The 16,486-nt window shown below is 40.9% G+C and overlaps 1 protein-coding gene across 1 annotated transcript; it reads right to left on the bottom strand.

Annotated features, from left to right (window-relative positions):
- Nucleotides 1–6,022: 6,022 nt before the first annotated feature.
- LOC148506824 (extracellular calcium-sensing receptor-like) lies at nucleotides 6,023–13,634 on the bottom strand. The gene is made up of 6 exons (XM_088446072.1): nucleotides 13,630–13,634; nucleotides 13,234–13,525; nucleotides 11,765–12,595; nucleotides 9,438–9,665; nucleotides 9,174–9,297; nucleotides 6,023–6,921 (listed from the first exon to the last, which is right to left on the bottom strand). The coding sequence occupies exons 1-6, from the start codon at nucleotides 13,632–13,634 to the stop codon at nucleotides 6,023–6,025; spliced, it is 2,379 nt and encodes a 792-aa protein (XP_088302198.1).
- Nucleotides 13,635–16,486: the final 2,852 nt, after the last annotated feature.

The following is a 16,486-nucleotide window of genomic DNA, read 5'->3' on the forward strand; positions in this document are numbered from 1 at the left end:
GTAGCAGGTCGTCCGCAAAAGCGGAAACTTTAATTTCATGATTACCTACATGTATACCTTGCCAGGCAGTCAATTGGTAGAAATGATGAATTACTATTTCTATTGTTAAGTTGAAGAGCAGTGGTGACAGTGAGCACCCCTGCCTAGTCCCCCTATGAAGAGAGAAATGTCTAGTGTATAATGTGTTGATAGTTAAATAAGCAATTGGGGATTTATACAATGTTTGAAAAACATGTGTAAATTCAGGACCAAAACCTTGTAAATTAAAGATGCGAATAAGATGAGGCCAGCTGACCCTGTCAAAGGCCTTATTGGCGTCACAACTGACAACCACATTTTCTTTTTCATTTGCTTGAAAAGTATGTTCCATTGCTGCTATTAGTATTCTAATGTTTATGACAGAGTGTCGTCGTTTTATAAACCCTGTTTGTGTTGGATTAATTAGTTTGGCTAATATCGGTTGGAGCCGTTGGGCTATGAGTTTAGAGAAGATTTTTAAGTCTTGGATAAGGAGCAATATAGGCTGGTAGGATGTTACAGAGGTAGGGTCTCTACCCGGTTTTGGCAAGATGATAAAACATGCCATGTTAAAATCAGGGGGTGCTACCCCTTCCTTCATTATAGAATTGTATAGGGCAGTCAAGTGAGGGTACACTTGTGATGATAATATTTTGTAGTAATCTGTTCCCAGGCCATCCGGACCTGGTGTTTTGCCGGTAAGTAGCGTGCAAATAATTCCCCTTACTTCTTCCTCTGTGATAGGGGCGTTTAATTGATCTCAGTCTTCAATTGCAATATGTGGTAGGCCTGCTTGTCGTAAGAAATCTGCACCTAAAACAGAGTCATCCGGGGGAGCAGAGTATAAGTTTTCATAGTAGCGTAGGAATTCCTCCGCTATCTGATCGAGACTCGTTAAAAGGTCTGAATTTATCGACTTAATTTTAGTTATATACTTAGGATTTGCTTTATGCCGTAACATCGAGATGAGTAACCTCCCTGATCTATTGCACCATTTAAAGAATTTATGTTTTTGAAAGGACACGTCTATAAGAGCTTTTTTGGAACATAAAGTATCATATAAGGTGTTTGCCTCAAGGTAGTGTTGTTTCGCTTCTTCAGATGGTGTAAGAAGATAAGCAGAATAAGTGTCTGATACATTTCTGCTCAACTTTTTGTGCTCATCTCTCATAAGTTTGCATTTGTAAGCAACATGTGCTATTATATGTCCTCTCAGGACAGGCTTAGAGGCAGCCCAGAATAGATTAATATTTTGCATATGTTGTGTATTGTCGGTCACATAATTATTAAAGTGGGATTCTAATAAGTTCTTGATGTCTTCTGAGGTACTTAAATAGGAGGGGAACCGCCAATTGTAGCTACTATGAATGGGTCATTTAATTATCTTAATCAAACCTACTTGTATATATCATTCTGGAGAAGACTTTTATTCTGTATGATCACTATTGGGATTATCTGGGAGCTCAGAGTAACTATGGGCCCAGTATTTTTCTTTGGCACCATTCCCACTGCTGGGTTCAGAGGGAGGACACTTGCTTCATAAGTTTTCAGAAGTTATGGTAGCATCTACAGCCACCAAGGAGATGATAGAGGCCACCAGAGGAGGAACAGAGATGGCAACAGCTGAACTCACTGGGTCCAGCAGCTGAACTGAAATGACATTACTGCAAATCGTCTGACTAAATCTGTCCATGGTGTAATGATACTCCTCAGCATTTTACTTACCGACTTTGTATGAGCCCTTTTTGGGAGAATCCCAGAGGGGGAAAACTTTCTAATGGATGGAGGGGGCATAGCACTGCATTTTTTAAATTGTGACCCAATCACCACATTTTAATGCCACAATTCACAGCATTTTACAGCAAGGATATGGAATAAATGATCCCCCCCACACTGTTGTTCAAAGTCACTATTTGTGGCATTTTACTGTGTGGGTGGGGCTAGGGTGATGCCATTCAGTGCAAACCACATCGTCCAGCCTCAGGACCGCCCACTTACTAACTCAAGTTGGCAGCAACTCTGTCAGGAGGGAGAACCCCCTAAATTTGGGACTCTTCTTGACCTATTGGGAGAGTACCAGGGGCGTAACTAGGTATTTGAAGGCCCTATAGCAAAAGTTTGTAAGAACCCCTATGTACCACCCAATGGTGAAAAATGTATATAACACATGTAACTCTGACAAGGAAGATGGGCCCCCCTCAGCTCTGTGCCCCATAGCAGCTGCACCCCTTGCGTCCATGCTCGGCACTGATTTGTAATTTTGTAAACAAATCATTAATGGTTTTATATTTGTCAGAAGGTGATTATGTAATACAATATTCAGTAAAGAATCTGGCAATATTTAGAGATAAAATATCTAAGTTAATGAGATAAATAACTTTTCTGATATGCTCTGCAATATTTTTTTTTCCAGTGGAAAATGTTTACATGTAATACATTATTTATTGCATGGATATAAGGCTATTAACCAAACCACACCAACATACATCTCTTCACTCATCTCAAAATATCTCCCTACCCGACCTCTACACTCAGCACAAGATCTGCGTCTCTCATCCCCACGCATTACTTGCTCCCACTCACGGTTACAGGACTTTCTTCAGGCTGCACCCACTCTATGGAATGCCTTATCACGCACAATACGACTTTCCTCTAGTCTTCAATCCTTCAAGCGATCCCTGAAAACTCACCTCTTCGGGCAAGCTTATCAGATTCCAGAACCCACATAACCTTCATAGCTTCCATATATAATTACATCCCCTTTCACAGTCCACACATAACCTAACACATTGTCTTTCTTTCACATCCTCCTGATATTTAGCCGACATTCCGGTGTGACTGGATCATGCAGCCCACCAAGAAACTGTACATTCTGGCTGGACCAAAATGCAATATATAGCACCTATCCTTGTGTATCAATGCCTATTTCCCTATAGATTGTAAGCTTGCAAGCAGGGCCCTCTTACCTCTATGTCTGTCTGTTATTATCCTGTTTTGTTCTATAAATGTTTCCAATTGTAAAGCGCAACGGAATATGCTGCGCTATATAATAAACTGTTAATAAATAAATATAAATAAATGGACATTGAATATAATACAGTATGTGCTTCTCACCATCACAGCTCAGGGGGGTGGTCTATTTGAAATTTTAATTGATCAGTGAGTTTGCTACAATCTCACTCGAGATTGTAATCTCAAATCTTAGTAAATTTGCGAGTTGCATCTTTTTCATTTAAAAGTACTTCCTAGTTTGGCCGAAGGTGAGTTTATTCGAGTTTGCAATCTCACATGAGTTTTAACAGTTAAGACAGAAAACTAACTTTCAAACTCACTTGAGTTGTCTTTAGTAAATTTGTAAGATGAAAAAAATGCCTAAACTCACGTGAGATTGCCATCTCACCCAAACTCAATTCTTAGTAAATTTACCCCTGTGGTGTTTTTCTGTGTCTATTGTAAGAAAAATATGGTACACTACTCCTCTCGTAGCGGTTCAGTCATGCCAGGCATGTTGAGTGATATAGTGTATAGATGGTAGGTGTTTGAGGAAAGACTTTTTGAAAGACAACTGGATTTCTGGAAATTCAGATACAAACATGGACATTTGAACCATTTACACCCAACACAATAGAAAGACCAGAAGATATCAACAAAAAGTAGACAATGGGGCTAATTCAAAAGTGCACGCTAGTGCACTACTGAACGCAGATTCCCGATGATCAAGAATCCGCACAGGCGCATGACCCATTCTGCAAATGTGCAGAATGGGTCTGCGATCTCACGCAGAGAGTGTCAGCAGACTGTCAGTGATTTACAATCTGCTGCCATTTTTGGGCGTCAATGCCCTCTATTCCCCAAAACGGAGGTGTGTCGCCACCTTTGCGGGGGAGGGAAGAAGCCAGGATCCTCGTCGGATGACAGAGATGTCCTATCTTCTTCCCCTTAACTGCGGCAGCTGTCTGCGTGATCCCAGGGGGAACCTTTTTTCTGCTGAGTGCCATTTTTATTATTCACTGGGCCGATGCAGGCCACGACCGCTCCATGTGATGTCACACAAGGGCGGGGCCACAATCGCCGGTGATTGCAGCAATGCCCGGAGCATCCTGAGGATGCTCCGTGGAGCTGTAAGGGCAGCAGTGTGACCATCTGAATCTTCCTAAGGATGCTCCAGGCGGCATTGCTGCATAGATTCTGGCTGCAGGGTGCTATTCTATTCACCCTGTTAGCCAGATGAAGCTAGCATAATAAAGCTTCGAGGGGCTGACCAAATGATTCCAGGGGCCTTATACGGCCCGTGGGCCTGAGGTTCCCCATCCCTGCCTTAGCCGGTCGATGTTCCGTAGCGGATCCAATTCTGAATTGGACAATGCAGATCGGATACGTATTGCAGCAGGAAGTGTGATGCCTCCTGCTGCATTACATATCTGCACAGACGGAATTGCATAGCCGCTTGCGAGCAGCTTTGCAATTCCCTCTGAAGCTGAATCAGGCCCAATATCTTTCATTTGACTCTTAGAAACTAGGCACACCCCACTTCTTTTTCAAGCGATGTGTCCTCTTAATAACACCCACTACTACAAGGAGAATAAAGTTTTCCTGGGATGAGGGAGGTAATAATGTCCAGATCTTCTGCACATGCCTAAAATATAGTCAGGGAATTCCTTATTTAATGAGGTAGGTTGTCCAGCTGTCAATATGATGTGCATTTTTTGGGATATCCATATTATTCCTGCACATTACAAACCTTTCATTTAAGACATTGCAAACTTTCAACAAAAAGTTGAATTGATGGTGTATTGATACCAAGGCAAAAACTACTTTACAAACAATTTATTTTTGGTGTTTAGCAAAATATACACATATTTGCAATTAGTTCACTTTCTTAAAAATTCAATAAAAAAACATAATTTTTAGGCCTTATTGGGGAGACTTTATTTCCCTTATCAGGATATATTAACAAAGTGCCTCAAAAGCAACACCTCTTTTCTCTGCTTTCTACGGGAGATTGGTGAGAGACGGTGAGGCGGAGTAACAGAGCATTATCATGTGTATCTATAGGGGCTCAGCTTGCAATACCCCCTGGAAACGGTCCATTTTGCTGCAGAGTCCATGGTCAAATCTATCAACATGTTGATTCCAGGCTTGCAACTCCCAGCCAATCAGCACCGGGTTTGCACCTGGAGAACAACGCCTCTTTTCTCTGCTTTCCAAGAGATCTGCCGGCAGCCACTGATTGGCGAGAGGCTGGGAGACGGTGAGGAGGAGTAACAGTGCATTTTCATTTGCATCTATAGGGGCTCAGCTTGCAATACCCCCTGCAAACGGTCCAATTTGCTTCAGAGTTGAAAGATTAAAATTGTTTTTTAAAAACATAAATGGGTGTGGCTTAGCGGTTATGTTTCACACACATCTTTTATTACCTGATTCCGTCGTATTAACTTATGATCTAGCCATTGTCTAGCGAAGCATTTTCCATATGTATGTTCTGGGTTCAAATTGGCGAAATGTTTGCCGTGGGCATACTAGTATACAGTATTTTATAACAGATTTTAAGACATACTGTAAACACTTTTAAATTAGGTAATAACAGAATGTATGTGTGTGCATGTGTGTGCGTGTGGGCGTGTGTGTGTGCTTGTGTGTGTGGAAAGGGCAAAGGGTATGAGATGGTCGGGGCTAAACCAGCTGAATACAAGGGCTTTTTATTTAAGAACAAAAGTCCTTCTAATGGCAACAAATTTCTTAATATATAAGTTCAAACAAGCACATTATAGGCTCAGAGTGTATATAGCTAGACAAACTTTGTGATTATGTCTAAAATCAATTCTTGTTTGTATGGAATTATAATTTATTGAACATTGTTTCACAGATTTCTTCATGACATCCAAACCAGCGCATATTGTAAGAAAAACATTTTGAATCATACTGTACATTTATTTCCTCTCATCTCGCTAACTGATTTTATTCAATCACAGAAACATCAAATAGTTCTAATTTTTCAATCTTCTTACTGTAGTCTCCTCATGATGTGCTCTTTAGAGTTTAGCTGTGGTCTGACTAATATGATGAAGCATTTAGAAAGAAACATACAGATCACCAGAGCCCAACTGGATGCCAGGATGGCAAATATTTCCATGGCCACAGTGTATTTTCCCTGGGCACTGAGGGAGGCTGGGATAAAGGAGACCCAGACACTGAGGAAGGCCAACATGCTGAAAGTAATAAACTGGGCCTCATTGAAGCTGTCAGGGAGTCTCCGAGCCAAGAAGGCTACAATGAAACTAATGGTGGCCAGAAGAAACAGATAACCCAGCATGGTCCAGAAAGCCACACGAGAACCCTCATTACATTCAACAATGATTAATATGGATTGAGTTTGTGTGCTGAATTGAGGGAATGGAGGTGCGAGGGACAGCCAAATGATGCACAAGAGGAACTGGAGCAGAAATCCAATAGAAATTATAATATAGGGCACTCGTGTCACCCATTTCCTTAATCTACTGTCTGGTTTAGTGGCCATGAATGCAAAAACCACTGTCATTGTTTTGGCTAAAACACAGGAGATGCTAAGAGCAAAAACTATGCCGAATGTTGCCTGACGGAGCAAACATTTCTCCGGCTGGGGGTAACCAATGAAGGCTAAAGAGCAGAGGAAACAGAAGGACAAAGACAACAGAAGGAGACAGCTGAGGGAATAGTTATTGGCTTTCACCACTGGGCTAGACTTATGCTGGATGAAGAGTAGTAAAATGAAATCTGGAGCCAGAGACGATATGATGCCGATAGAAGCCAAAGATGTCCCCAGTGGATCCTCATAAGATAGGTACTCCATAGCTTTTGAGAGACAACTGGATTTCTGAAAGTTCGGATATTGATCCAAAGGACATTTGATGCAATTCACAGAGTCTGTAAGAGGAGCAATAACATTCAGATGGTTGAAACAAAATCACTGATCAGCCCTAGCATTCGGATTCAGCCTCAACACAATGTAATATTGGAGAGAGAGAATTTTGCTCTGGCCCCACATTTCCAACCTGATGTAAAAAAATAACAACAATGATCTTCCTCCACCCCCTAATTGCTTGGGGTAATAACAATATTTTGCTTTCAAATATGTAGAAAAGCTCAAACAACTGTGAAAATATTTGCTAAATATTTGATCACAGATCAAGATTGTTCTACTGTTTCGAGCCTGTTCGAGTAGGTTTAAGGGAATCAGTATGATGTTCAAATCCCGACAGTGGCTGCCCGGCAGGGGTGAAAATCCTGATTGTCCAAGGTAAGTATTTCCTAACCCTATTCTGCCCCATAACCCTAACCCTCCATTAGGGGTGCCTAACCCTAACCTCCCCCCAAGTGCCTAACCCTAATCCCCCCTCTAAGTGCCTAAACCTAACCCCCCCTTCCCAGCCGCCTAAACCTAAGTCCCCATGGGGTGCCTAACCCTAACTTCCCCCCTGGGGTGTCTAACACTAATCCCCCCTTCCCCTAGCCTAACCCTGACCTCCTGGGGAGTGCCTAACCCTAATTCCCCCCCAGGAGCCCTAAACCTAGCCCCCCCATGGCTGTCTGCACCCAGCGGTGTAGGGCTCCCGCTATAGGTCTAATGACAGGTGTCGGTATTTCGACGCCTGTCATTAGATCCCAGCAGGGATTAGACAGTTGGGAAGCCGGCGGTCGGGCTTACGTCCGTCGGCTTCCCGTCTGCTACCCAGTTTAAGACTCTTTGAACAGGTTTTAGGATATTTAAACAGATTAAGGGTGTTATGATCAAGTTGTATGAATGCTGTGGAGTTCCAGTATTCAGTTCCAAAAGGTTGATCAAAATGGGACAGAAACAGCCCTAAGTCATGAATAACCCACAAACCAGTTAGACCCAGCAAAACTGGAAGCTGCGAAAAAATGGGGCAATTTTCAAGAAATCATCCTTGGACCCCCCCTAAAGATGTCCAGACTTGAGGGATCACTATGGGTACCCCCGTTTTTGCAAGCTGAAGGGAAGTCGGGTTTTTAAATAGCCGTGGCAGGGGCATAAATGCGGCTTTGAAGAAGGTGATGCAGAAGAGCATTTAGCAATTTTTTTGGGGAAAAATAACTATGCCCATCAAATTTGGGGTACTTGAAAATAGGTGCAAGTATATTTTTAAGTCCCTAAAATTATTTTTTCAAATTCAAAAAAAATTAACCTGCCGCTTTTACCCGCATTGAAGAAAACACCTGTTACATAATTTGGAACCCCTCTGGATTAAATTTAGCTATTTTAGAAGTGTGTTCCCTATTATTTTTTTTAACCCCAAAATGTTAAATATTTTTTTGTGGTGTCCTGATTTTTTTTTAAAACTTTTTTTGACATACATTAATTTTAGGGGCATTTTATTAAATTATTTTTTTTAAGCCTGCACCCCTAAACCCCAATTCTGCACTTTTTTCGCCAGCTAAACACTGGAGAAAACTTATCTCCATTTTTTAACAAAGACTTTTTGCACCGGCAATAAGTGAAAATGCCGCACCGGCGAAATTACAATAGGCAAAAATAACGTAAATAGGCAAAAAAGATAATGGGTTTTTGCCTGTAATTGAATACTGGCCTAAGTGGTGTTTGTTTGACATACAGGCAGTCAAACAACTTACTGTAGAAAATAATAGAGATGAGAGGTTCGGTTTTGCTGAAAAGCGAACAGACCCAAACTTTGAGATTCCAAGTCAAACCGAGGGCCGAATCTGATCACTTTTGAGATTCCAAGCGCAACCAAGTCCCACTTTGGGACTACCCTTAAATTCAGATCTAAAAACTGGATCTTGGGTTCTGGATTGTATGTAAATAGTTCAAAATTACATGATTTACATGATTTTAGCTGTTTTTAAACATTTTAAAGAAATCAAAAACCAAAATCAAAACTGAACCAAAACACTTGAGGGTGGTTTTGAATTTTTATTTAAATTTCCCTCTGATGACAAAAACTCAGTGCATGGATTATTTTTGGAAAGCTGCAGTTCAGTGCCACTTTGCACAATTAACATTTCTTACAAAAATTCAGCTGTTAGCGCAGCTTTTTTTAAAATTCTGTTTTAATTGAAATTTAGCAGAAACAAAAAAATACAGACATTACAAATGAATCAATGTTTTATACATTCTAACGGATGAAAATGTTACTTACCCGTTGTGTTAGTGATTTCCCCATGTTGACAAGAGACACACTCAAAACAGCAGACTGGTTCTCCTCTTCTAGCTGCTTTCCTGGAACCAGGTGGGCAACTCTCACTGCAGCTGGAGATCAGAACCTGGGATATTGTACATTCATTTATCAGTTGGTGAGTTAGTTACTTCTAATAACATCCAGTATATGGGGCACATTTTATCCCTGGTGTCATAGGTCTCATTGTATTGTCTTTAATGTGGCGTCTGACTACTGTAGCCCTACCTGATTGCTTTCAGAAGCCCACAGCAGCAAACTTGTGTTTATGGTAAAGACATGACCAGGAGGTGCTGTGGTATCATAACTGCCAACCTTGACCTGCCGGATGGTGCTGTCCGAGTTCAGCTGCCAGTTCACAATGTCATAGACGGCAGGTGGGTCTCCATTCTCATCAAAGAAAAGTTCTCTCCCATCACTCATATTCACCCTCACCCTCTTCATATAGTACAGGAGCTGTTTGGTGCAAAGCAAGAAAAAATATCTTCTTAGAAAACATTGTTTAAAATTTTTTGGTTTTGGATATTAATTTCTTTTAAAATTTGTAAAAATTGCAAAAATTCAAGCAATTTAGGCCTGTTTTTGTTCCTACGGTATTATTATCATCAATTACACTTATTTCCAGTCAATTTTGACCACCTCACAGCTCACAATATTGTTTTCACCAATATTGGCCAAAGGCGGCAGCTAGCTGGCTGGCTGGCTAAAGTAAGTGACAGAGGAGTGGCATAAACACATGACTGTTTAAAAGAATGTAGCCAGGTGCGTTTCTAGAGAGGTGGGAGGCCGTGTGCAGTCTCCGACACGGGTCCCATCCTCTACGCCCGGCGGCTGGCAGCGCACTGAGCTGTGCGCGGCCAATGCCAGAGTTATAGACTCTGGGCACTAGAGTGTGCCCAGAGTCTATAATGAATGCACAGGTCACCGAGAAAATGGCTACGGACCCCTGCGCCGACGTGGGACACCAGAGAGGTAAGTAATATTATGGGTGCAGGGTGTGCAGTCCTGGCCCCCCTGGACCCATGGGCCTGTGTTCCACACACACCCTGCACCCATTATAGATATGCCCCTGAATGTCACTCATCTAACAATCATAGTGGTACTGCAGTGGCAGACAGAATTCTAAACTATACAATGCTAGAAAATGTCCTCATTATTTAAGAACTAAAGAAAAACCTTAGTAGAAAAATACATAACATATTACCAACACACGACTTTAACAAGGAAATCAGAAATCACAGGCCTTAGGCCAATACAGGCAAATCAATCAAGAGTAACAGCAGAGTAACAGGCCAGTACAAGAAATTGATAATTAATAATATCCAGTTGAACTAAGCAACAGAGCAGCGGCACAAACACACGGCAGTTTCAAAGAATATAGCACATCTAGGAAACATAGTGGCACAGCAGTGGTAGTTTAATAAACTATGGAACCCTATGGAATGTTTTCATTAATATAGAGCTAATAATTTTAAATTGAAAGCCTAGAAGAAAATATATTACCAACTCACCTCTGAAGGCGCAAAGTTAGATGCTTCTCATAGCAGCGAAACATTTAAATAAATAAAAGTATTCATTGGGTCTACCCTGTGAGGACCACAAGTGTTAGACTAGCGGTCCATTAGGTTTATCCGGATCCTCTAGGTTAGGCTACTACACAGTTAAGGAGGAGAATAAGATACAACCAGTCATTTCGGGTGAAGCACTGTACAGAGAGAAGTGCGTGTGTACATTATGGATCAGTGATTGTTTTTTTTATTTAGCCAAGACCTATGGATGCCTACTTGGACTGAAGAAGAGGCCACCTAAGGATTTGGTAAGTATGTAATTGGTGTTTACTGTTGTTATTTTAAGATTTATTTACAGTAGGACTACAGGTGCCAGCGGGCCCTTAATGTATGGACATGCTGGCACCGGTTGTTCCCTGGTAAGGGAGACTCCATTTTATTTTTGGGGTCCCCACTTTCAACGGAATTATAGGCCAATATTTAACCTGAAGCACTACAGCAGAAATGCTCATATTTTGGTAGAATGTGTAGAAGTGGTAGACCTATTACATTTATCAGGAAATCTCTCCAAATAACCTCATTTACCATGAACTTTGTTACTAAGTTGCTCCATGCATCTCGCCAGAGACTTTTTCCACAAAATATGCATTTTATTCTCATGACTAATTCAACACAATTACAATACAGAGGTATACTAACTATTGGTGCTGTTAGTGTCTACGGCTACTGTGTGAAACTGTGTGTATCAATGTGCAAATTCTGGGACGGTATACCAATTCCTTTCTGCCAAAAGTACTAATCTAGTGCACCTTGTAGTCTATAAGTGATTTTGTATACAGCTATGATGCAAATAAGATGCTAAATTTAGGAAAAAGTACAAGGAATCGCTACCCGTGGTAGCGTCGTAGTTGTGCCATATGTGTTGTGTCACACAGCACATCTAGGATTAGTGTATGATGACAAATATGTACATGCAGTTTGGATCCTTAGGTACTAGAGAAGATACAGTATTACTCAATGATAACAATATTACAAGTGTTGAATTACCTGCCAGGGCTTGAAATTATAAATGTCTGCACAGTGGTTAGATGACATCGAACCTTCCACCACATTACAGTTATTCAGATCCTCCAATGCTTTGGCCACAGCATGGACGGCTGCATAGACATTGTATGTAGTTCTTAAACTGGAGACATCAGTAAAACTGCTTTGTATGCTTTCTAGATCCTCCTGACCGGTGCACTCCTTGTCTCCAACATCCAAGAAACCTGTTGAGTTTCTCTCTGGTGAGAATTTACAGTTAAAAGCTTGTTCCCAAAATATTTGTATCCAATCCCCTCCCAAGAACATGGATGGATGAATTGTGTTTAGAAACTTCCTAAATCCTGGAATTGTTCCACTGTAGTATGCTAAGCCAATTGTGCCAGTCAGAAGCTCTGAAAATTTCCCGAAGGACAGTAGACTAGACGTTGCCCACCCTTCACTGGCAACAAATATAATGCTTGTGATTTTCTGCCGCAACATCTCATCTAGTACTGGAATCAGCTCAATGTCCATGGAGAAGACAACTATAACCTTGGCAGTTGACTGTCTAATGACCTTGACAATGTGTGGAGCATTGTGGTCAGGTAGACTCATCATAATGTTCTCGGTGAAAGCCACACATGCTCCACCCTTTATTATTTCTTGTCTAACTAATTGGATTCCTTGTTGACCATAATCATTATCTATAGCCAGTAGACCAACCCAAGTCCATCCAAAATACAGCACCAGCTTGGCCAGTCCCAAAGACTGGATGGCATCACTTGGAACAGTTCTGAAGAAGGATGGAAACTTTCTATGGTCACTGAGTAGATGGCTTGTTGAATAATGACTGAGCTGTTAGAGAAAGGTCACAATTGTTTATCATTATTGACATACATTATTTATGTAGAAAATTATCTAAAATTATCCAAGTCTGGTCTGACTATCATAATATTATATTCCACTGATATATTCCACAAACAGGGGTATTCAATTTAAAATTGTTTTAAACAATTTACCAATTAATAATTAACATTTTATTACTTAAGGGCTTGTTAAGAGGTTTCTTATCAAAGGGGTTTATTATACATTATACAGTATGTTGTGTTATTCAATTTCTAAAAAAATATATATAGTTCTTATATAGTGAGTTAAAAATTAAAATGTGAAAAAGAGTCTGAATATTTTTATGTGATGAAATAAGTTTATTCAAATACACAAGCAAATATTCTACATACAGTATATAATTGTTTCCAGATTGAAAAAGACAGATGCCAATGTACATTATGCAGCATAACACAATCAAGCATCTTTCCTTGTAAAATATCAAAGTAATTTTAAAACTTTTTTTGTGGTTGTTTTTATTTTTTCTACACTTCATATTTAGTTAATGAATGACAATTTGCGGCCTCATTCTCATTGCATTTATTCCCCTTTTTTTAATTATGCATTCTACAGGTACAGTATGTCTATTATTCCTGAAAACAACTCACCTGAGGATATCTGTAGAGCCCAAGAATATGAGCCAGAAGTATTGAGTGAGTGGAGATTGCAAGTCCAATAATTGCAGCAAGAGGTACATGTGGAAGACATCGGTAGTTGGGTATAGCTGTGGTGGAGCCAGTCAAGACTTGCAAAGAGCTCTCTAAATCCAAATGGAGCACATCACAGGAATCATAGGCTTGGAAGCCCAGTGTTATATTAAGAAGAGTGCCAGGATCATTGTTAATCTCATCCAGGGCGAATCTCAGGGCTTGGAGCTGCTGATAGCTCTCAAAATGGAAACTGATGTGGACAGTAAAGAGTAACAGCTTATCTAATGATTGTAATAATAATAATAGTAATAATAATAATAATAATAATAATAAAAATAATAATAATAATAATACCTCATTATACTCAATAGTGATTTGAAATGCACAGTATTACACTAATAAATAAGAACCCAAACCCCCAATATTATAGTGCTGTAGAACCTTCCCACCATTTGCGATAAAAAGTCTGAGAGTTCCGGAGACACCTATTCTCCACTAACCAATCATTAGTGTTTTACCATGTCTTCCACTTGTGATTGGCTGGCAGTGAACGTGCGTTCCAGGAGCTCTCAGATTACAAAATTAGATTTTTATCATTTATAGTGTGTTGGTGAGTTATTTTTAAAGACATTATTAAGGTTTTTTTTTTACTTTTGGATAACATATTGCCAGCTCAGGAAACAAGAAAAATAGATTTTATTTTATATTTAAAAATGGGATGAATACAAGTTTAAGGGTTTACTTATTTAATCAAAGTTTATTTGAAAATAGTCAGATATCAGTTACTGACTACAGTGGTCAGATGGGAGTAACAGTCTAACAGAATATTAAGGCAATGTACACTGTACTTAATATTAATGTAAAAACCACATCTATACACTAGAACAATAATAATAATAATAATAATAATAATAATAATAATAATAATAATAATAATAATAAACATGTAGAAAAGCTTTAATTGTAATGGTTACAACTAATCATGTGGCACTATATATACACAATATAGTACAAAGTCCACATTTTTATCATACTGTATCTCCCACCATGTTGGAGCCCAATCTTAGTTTGTTACAATATATAAAAGAAAACCTGTTGAGGGAAAGATGGAGTATTTGTAACATGTACAGTGCAGATGTTTTCTCATACAGTTCGGCATGAGATGCCCCAAACAGCCTCTCTTGGTGCCAGGGGTGTCTGGTGGCGGCACCGGTCAGCTGATTGGCTTTGCTCCCCTAGTACCCAGGCCTCAATCAGCTCCTGGTGGACCTAAAATGTGCATCTTATTCACATAAATAAAACAGCAGATGTACAGTATCCTCAGATACCTAGCCTCGATACGCCATACAGCGCAAGACGCCTGGCACGACATGAGAAGCTCTCTTAGAGAAGTAGTGTGTCATCTTTGTCTTTAAATTTTGCATCTTATTCACATCACAGATGCAGTGAAACTTTGCTCACTGTACTAGAGACACTGGGCTACAATTTTAACTGCAGGAGTTCATTTTAGACATGTACAAAGTTGCAAATGAAGCACAATGGAACTTGGCGTGGGAAAAAGCAGCCGCAGCCTGCATTGTAGCATTTTTTGTGCACAGTCGGACTCGCTCACAGATGTACAAATGTTGCATACCAGATTGATCAGTGCACTCTAGAAGGAATCGGTATGTAATACCGCCAGCCGCATGGCCGGCAGTTCGTATCCCGGCAGCCTCAGGCAGACAGAGGAAGAGATCCAAGGAGTGGCAGGCTGACAGCGCTGGAAATACCGATCGTCCCCAGGTAAGTACTAACTAACCTAACCTACCCCCCTAACCATAACCCTCCCTTAGAGGTACCTAACCCTAACCTCCCCCCCAAGTGCCTAACCCTAATCCCCCCTCTAAGTGCCAAAACCTAACCCCCCTTCCCCGCTGCCTAAACCTAAGTCCCCCGGGGGGGGTGCCTAACCCTAACCCTCCCTCCCCCTAGCCTAACCCTAACCTCCCAGGGGGGTGCCTAACCCTAAGTCCTCCCCGGGAGCCCTAAACCTAACCCTCCCCCCGCACGGCTGTCCACTCGCTGCGCCCAGCTTCCCTTCAATCAGGATGCCAGGCGCCGGTCTCCTGACATCAGTAAAATGAGCGGCGTCTACATCTAGACGCCAGTCATTTCACGCTCGCCAGGATATGAAAGTCGGGAAGCCAGCTGTCGGTATAATGTCAGCCAGCTTCCCGATTGCATCCCCTCTAGAAATGTCGTTTTGTTGCCTCCTTGCTGTTTTACAATATATTGGCCCAGTTGATGCTCAATATAGCTATGTCTTGCATGGGAAAGTGGGTGGAAGTTTGTCTCACCAGCATGATGCCCCTAGTGGTAATGACAGCTGTGGTCTTGGGGGAAGCACCAGGCAGTGGTTCCATTGGTGAGGTGCTTGGGAAGAGCATGCATTTGGGCTTGCATGTGATTGAGGGCACTGTTGCTGTATGGTAACTGCAATTTGTGGTGGGTGGGGTGGTCTGTTGGGAAAGCATGTGATTGAGGGCAGGGATGCTGCTTGGTGGGTGCCATTGGTTAAATATTTGTCAACCCCACAGAGAATTCTCTTGTATATGATGGTTTTGAATGATGGTTAGTTGAAGATCAGGTGGTGATATCACACATTGGAAAAATATTCCCATAGTGAGGGAAGAGGAGCCTAATAACCAGGATGCTTCTGAGCCTGTCCAGGAGTTTTTGCCTGGAGGCCATTCTCATTTTAAGATATGCTGTGTCATTTTGAGGAAACCCAAAGACCCTTTCCATCACTGTGCTTCATGGAACATCCTAATTCCCAATCATAGTTGATGGGGGATTGTTTTCTCTCCTCATCTTTATGAGATGGGATTGTTTGTTAAGTGTCAAATTTTAGAAAACTTTGTTATCTATCCATCTTTTAAATAGTATTTATGATCAAGCTTTTCATTGGCTGTAGAAACCAAATATTTTGATACACTAGGAAGGTTACCAAAGAAGTTAAAGACTCTTTGTGCACACCACATTGACCTTCACTGTCTTTGTCTCCAGGTGTTAAGAGAAGGTCTACACGGCAAGTACATTCTGAAATATCTATAACAGTAGCCATAACATAAACAGTCTTCACCCACCATAGCCATATATTTACTATTCAGGCATTTCGACGCCTGTCATTAATGCCTTGCTGGGATTAGACGGTAGGGAAGCCGGTGGTCGG

This window comes from Taudactylus pleione, unplaced genomic scaffold (assembly GCF_031769625.1).
Source record: "Taudactylus pleione unplaced genomic scaffold, aTauple2 ptg000393l, whole genome shotgun sequence".
Classification (NCBI taxonomy): domain Eukaryota; kingdom Metazoa; phylum Chordata; class Amphibia; order Anura; family Myobatrachidae; genus Taudactylus; species Taudactylus pleione.

Bases quoted from the DNA above. Each gene is read 5' to 3' on its own strand.
- LOC148506824 (XM_088446072.1), bottom strand. The intron at 12,596-13,233 runs GTGAGTTGTTTT...TTTCTCTAACAG, and splicing joins GGCTCTACAGATATCCTCAG to CTCAGTCATTATTCAACAAG. The intron at 9,298-9,437 runs GTAGGGCTACAG...ACAATATCCCAG, and splicing joins GGGCTTCTGAAAGCAATCAG to GTTCTGATCTCCAGCTGCAG.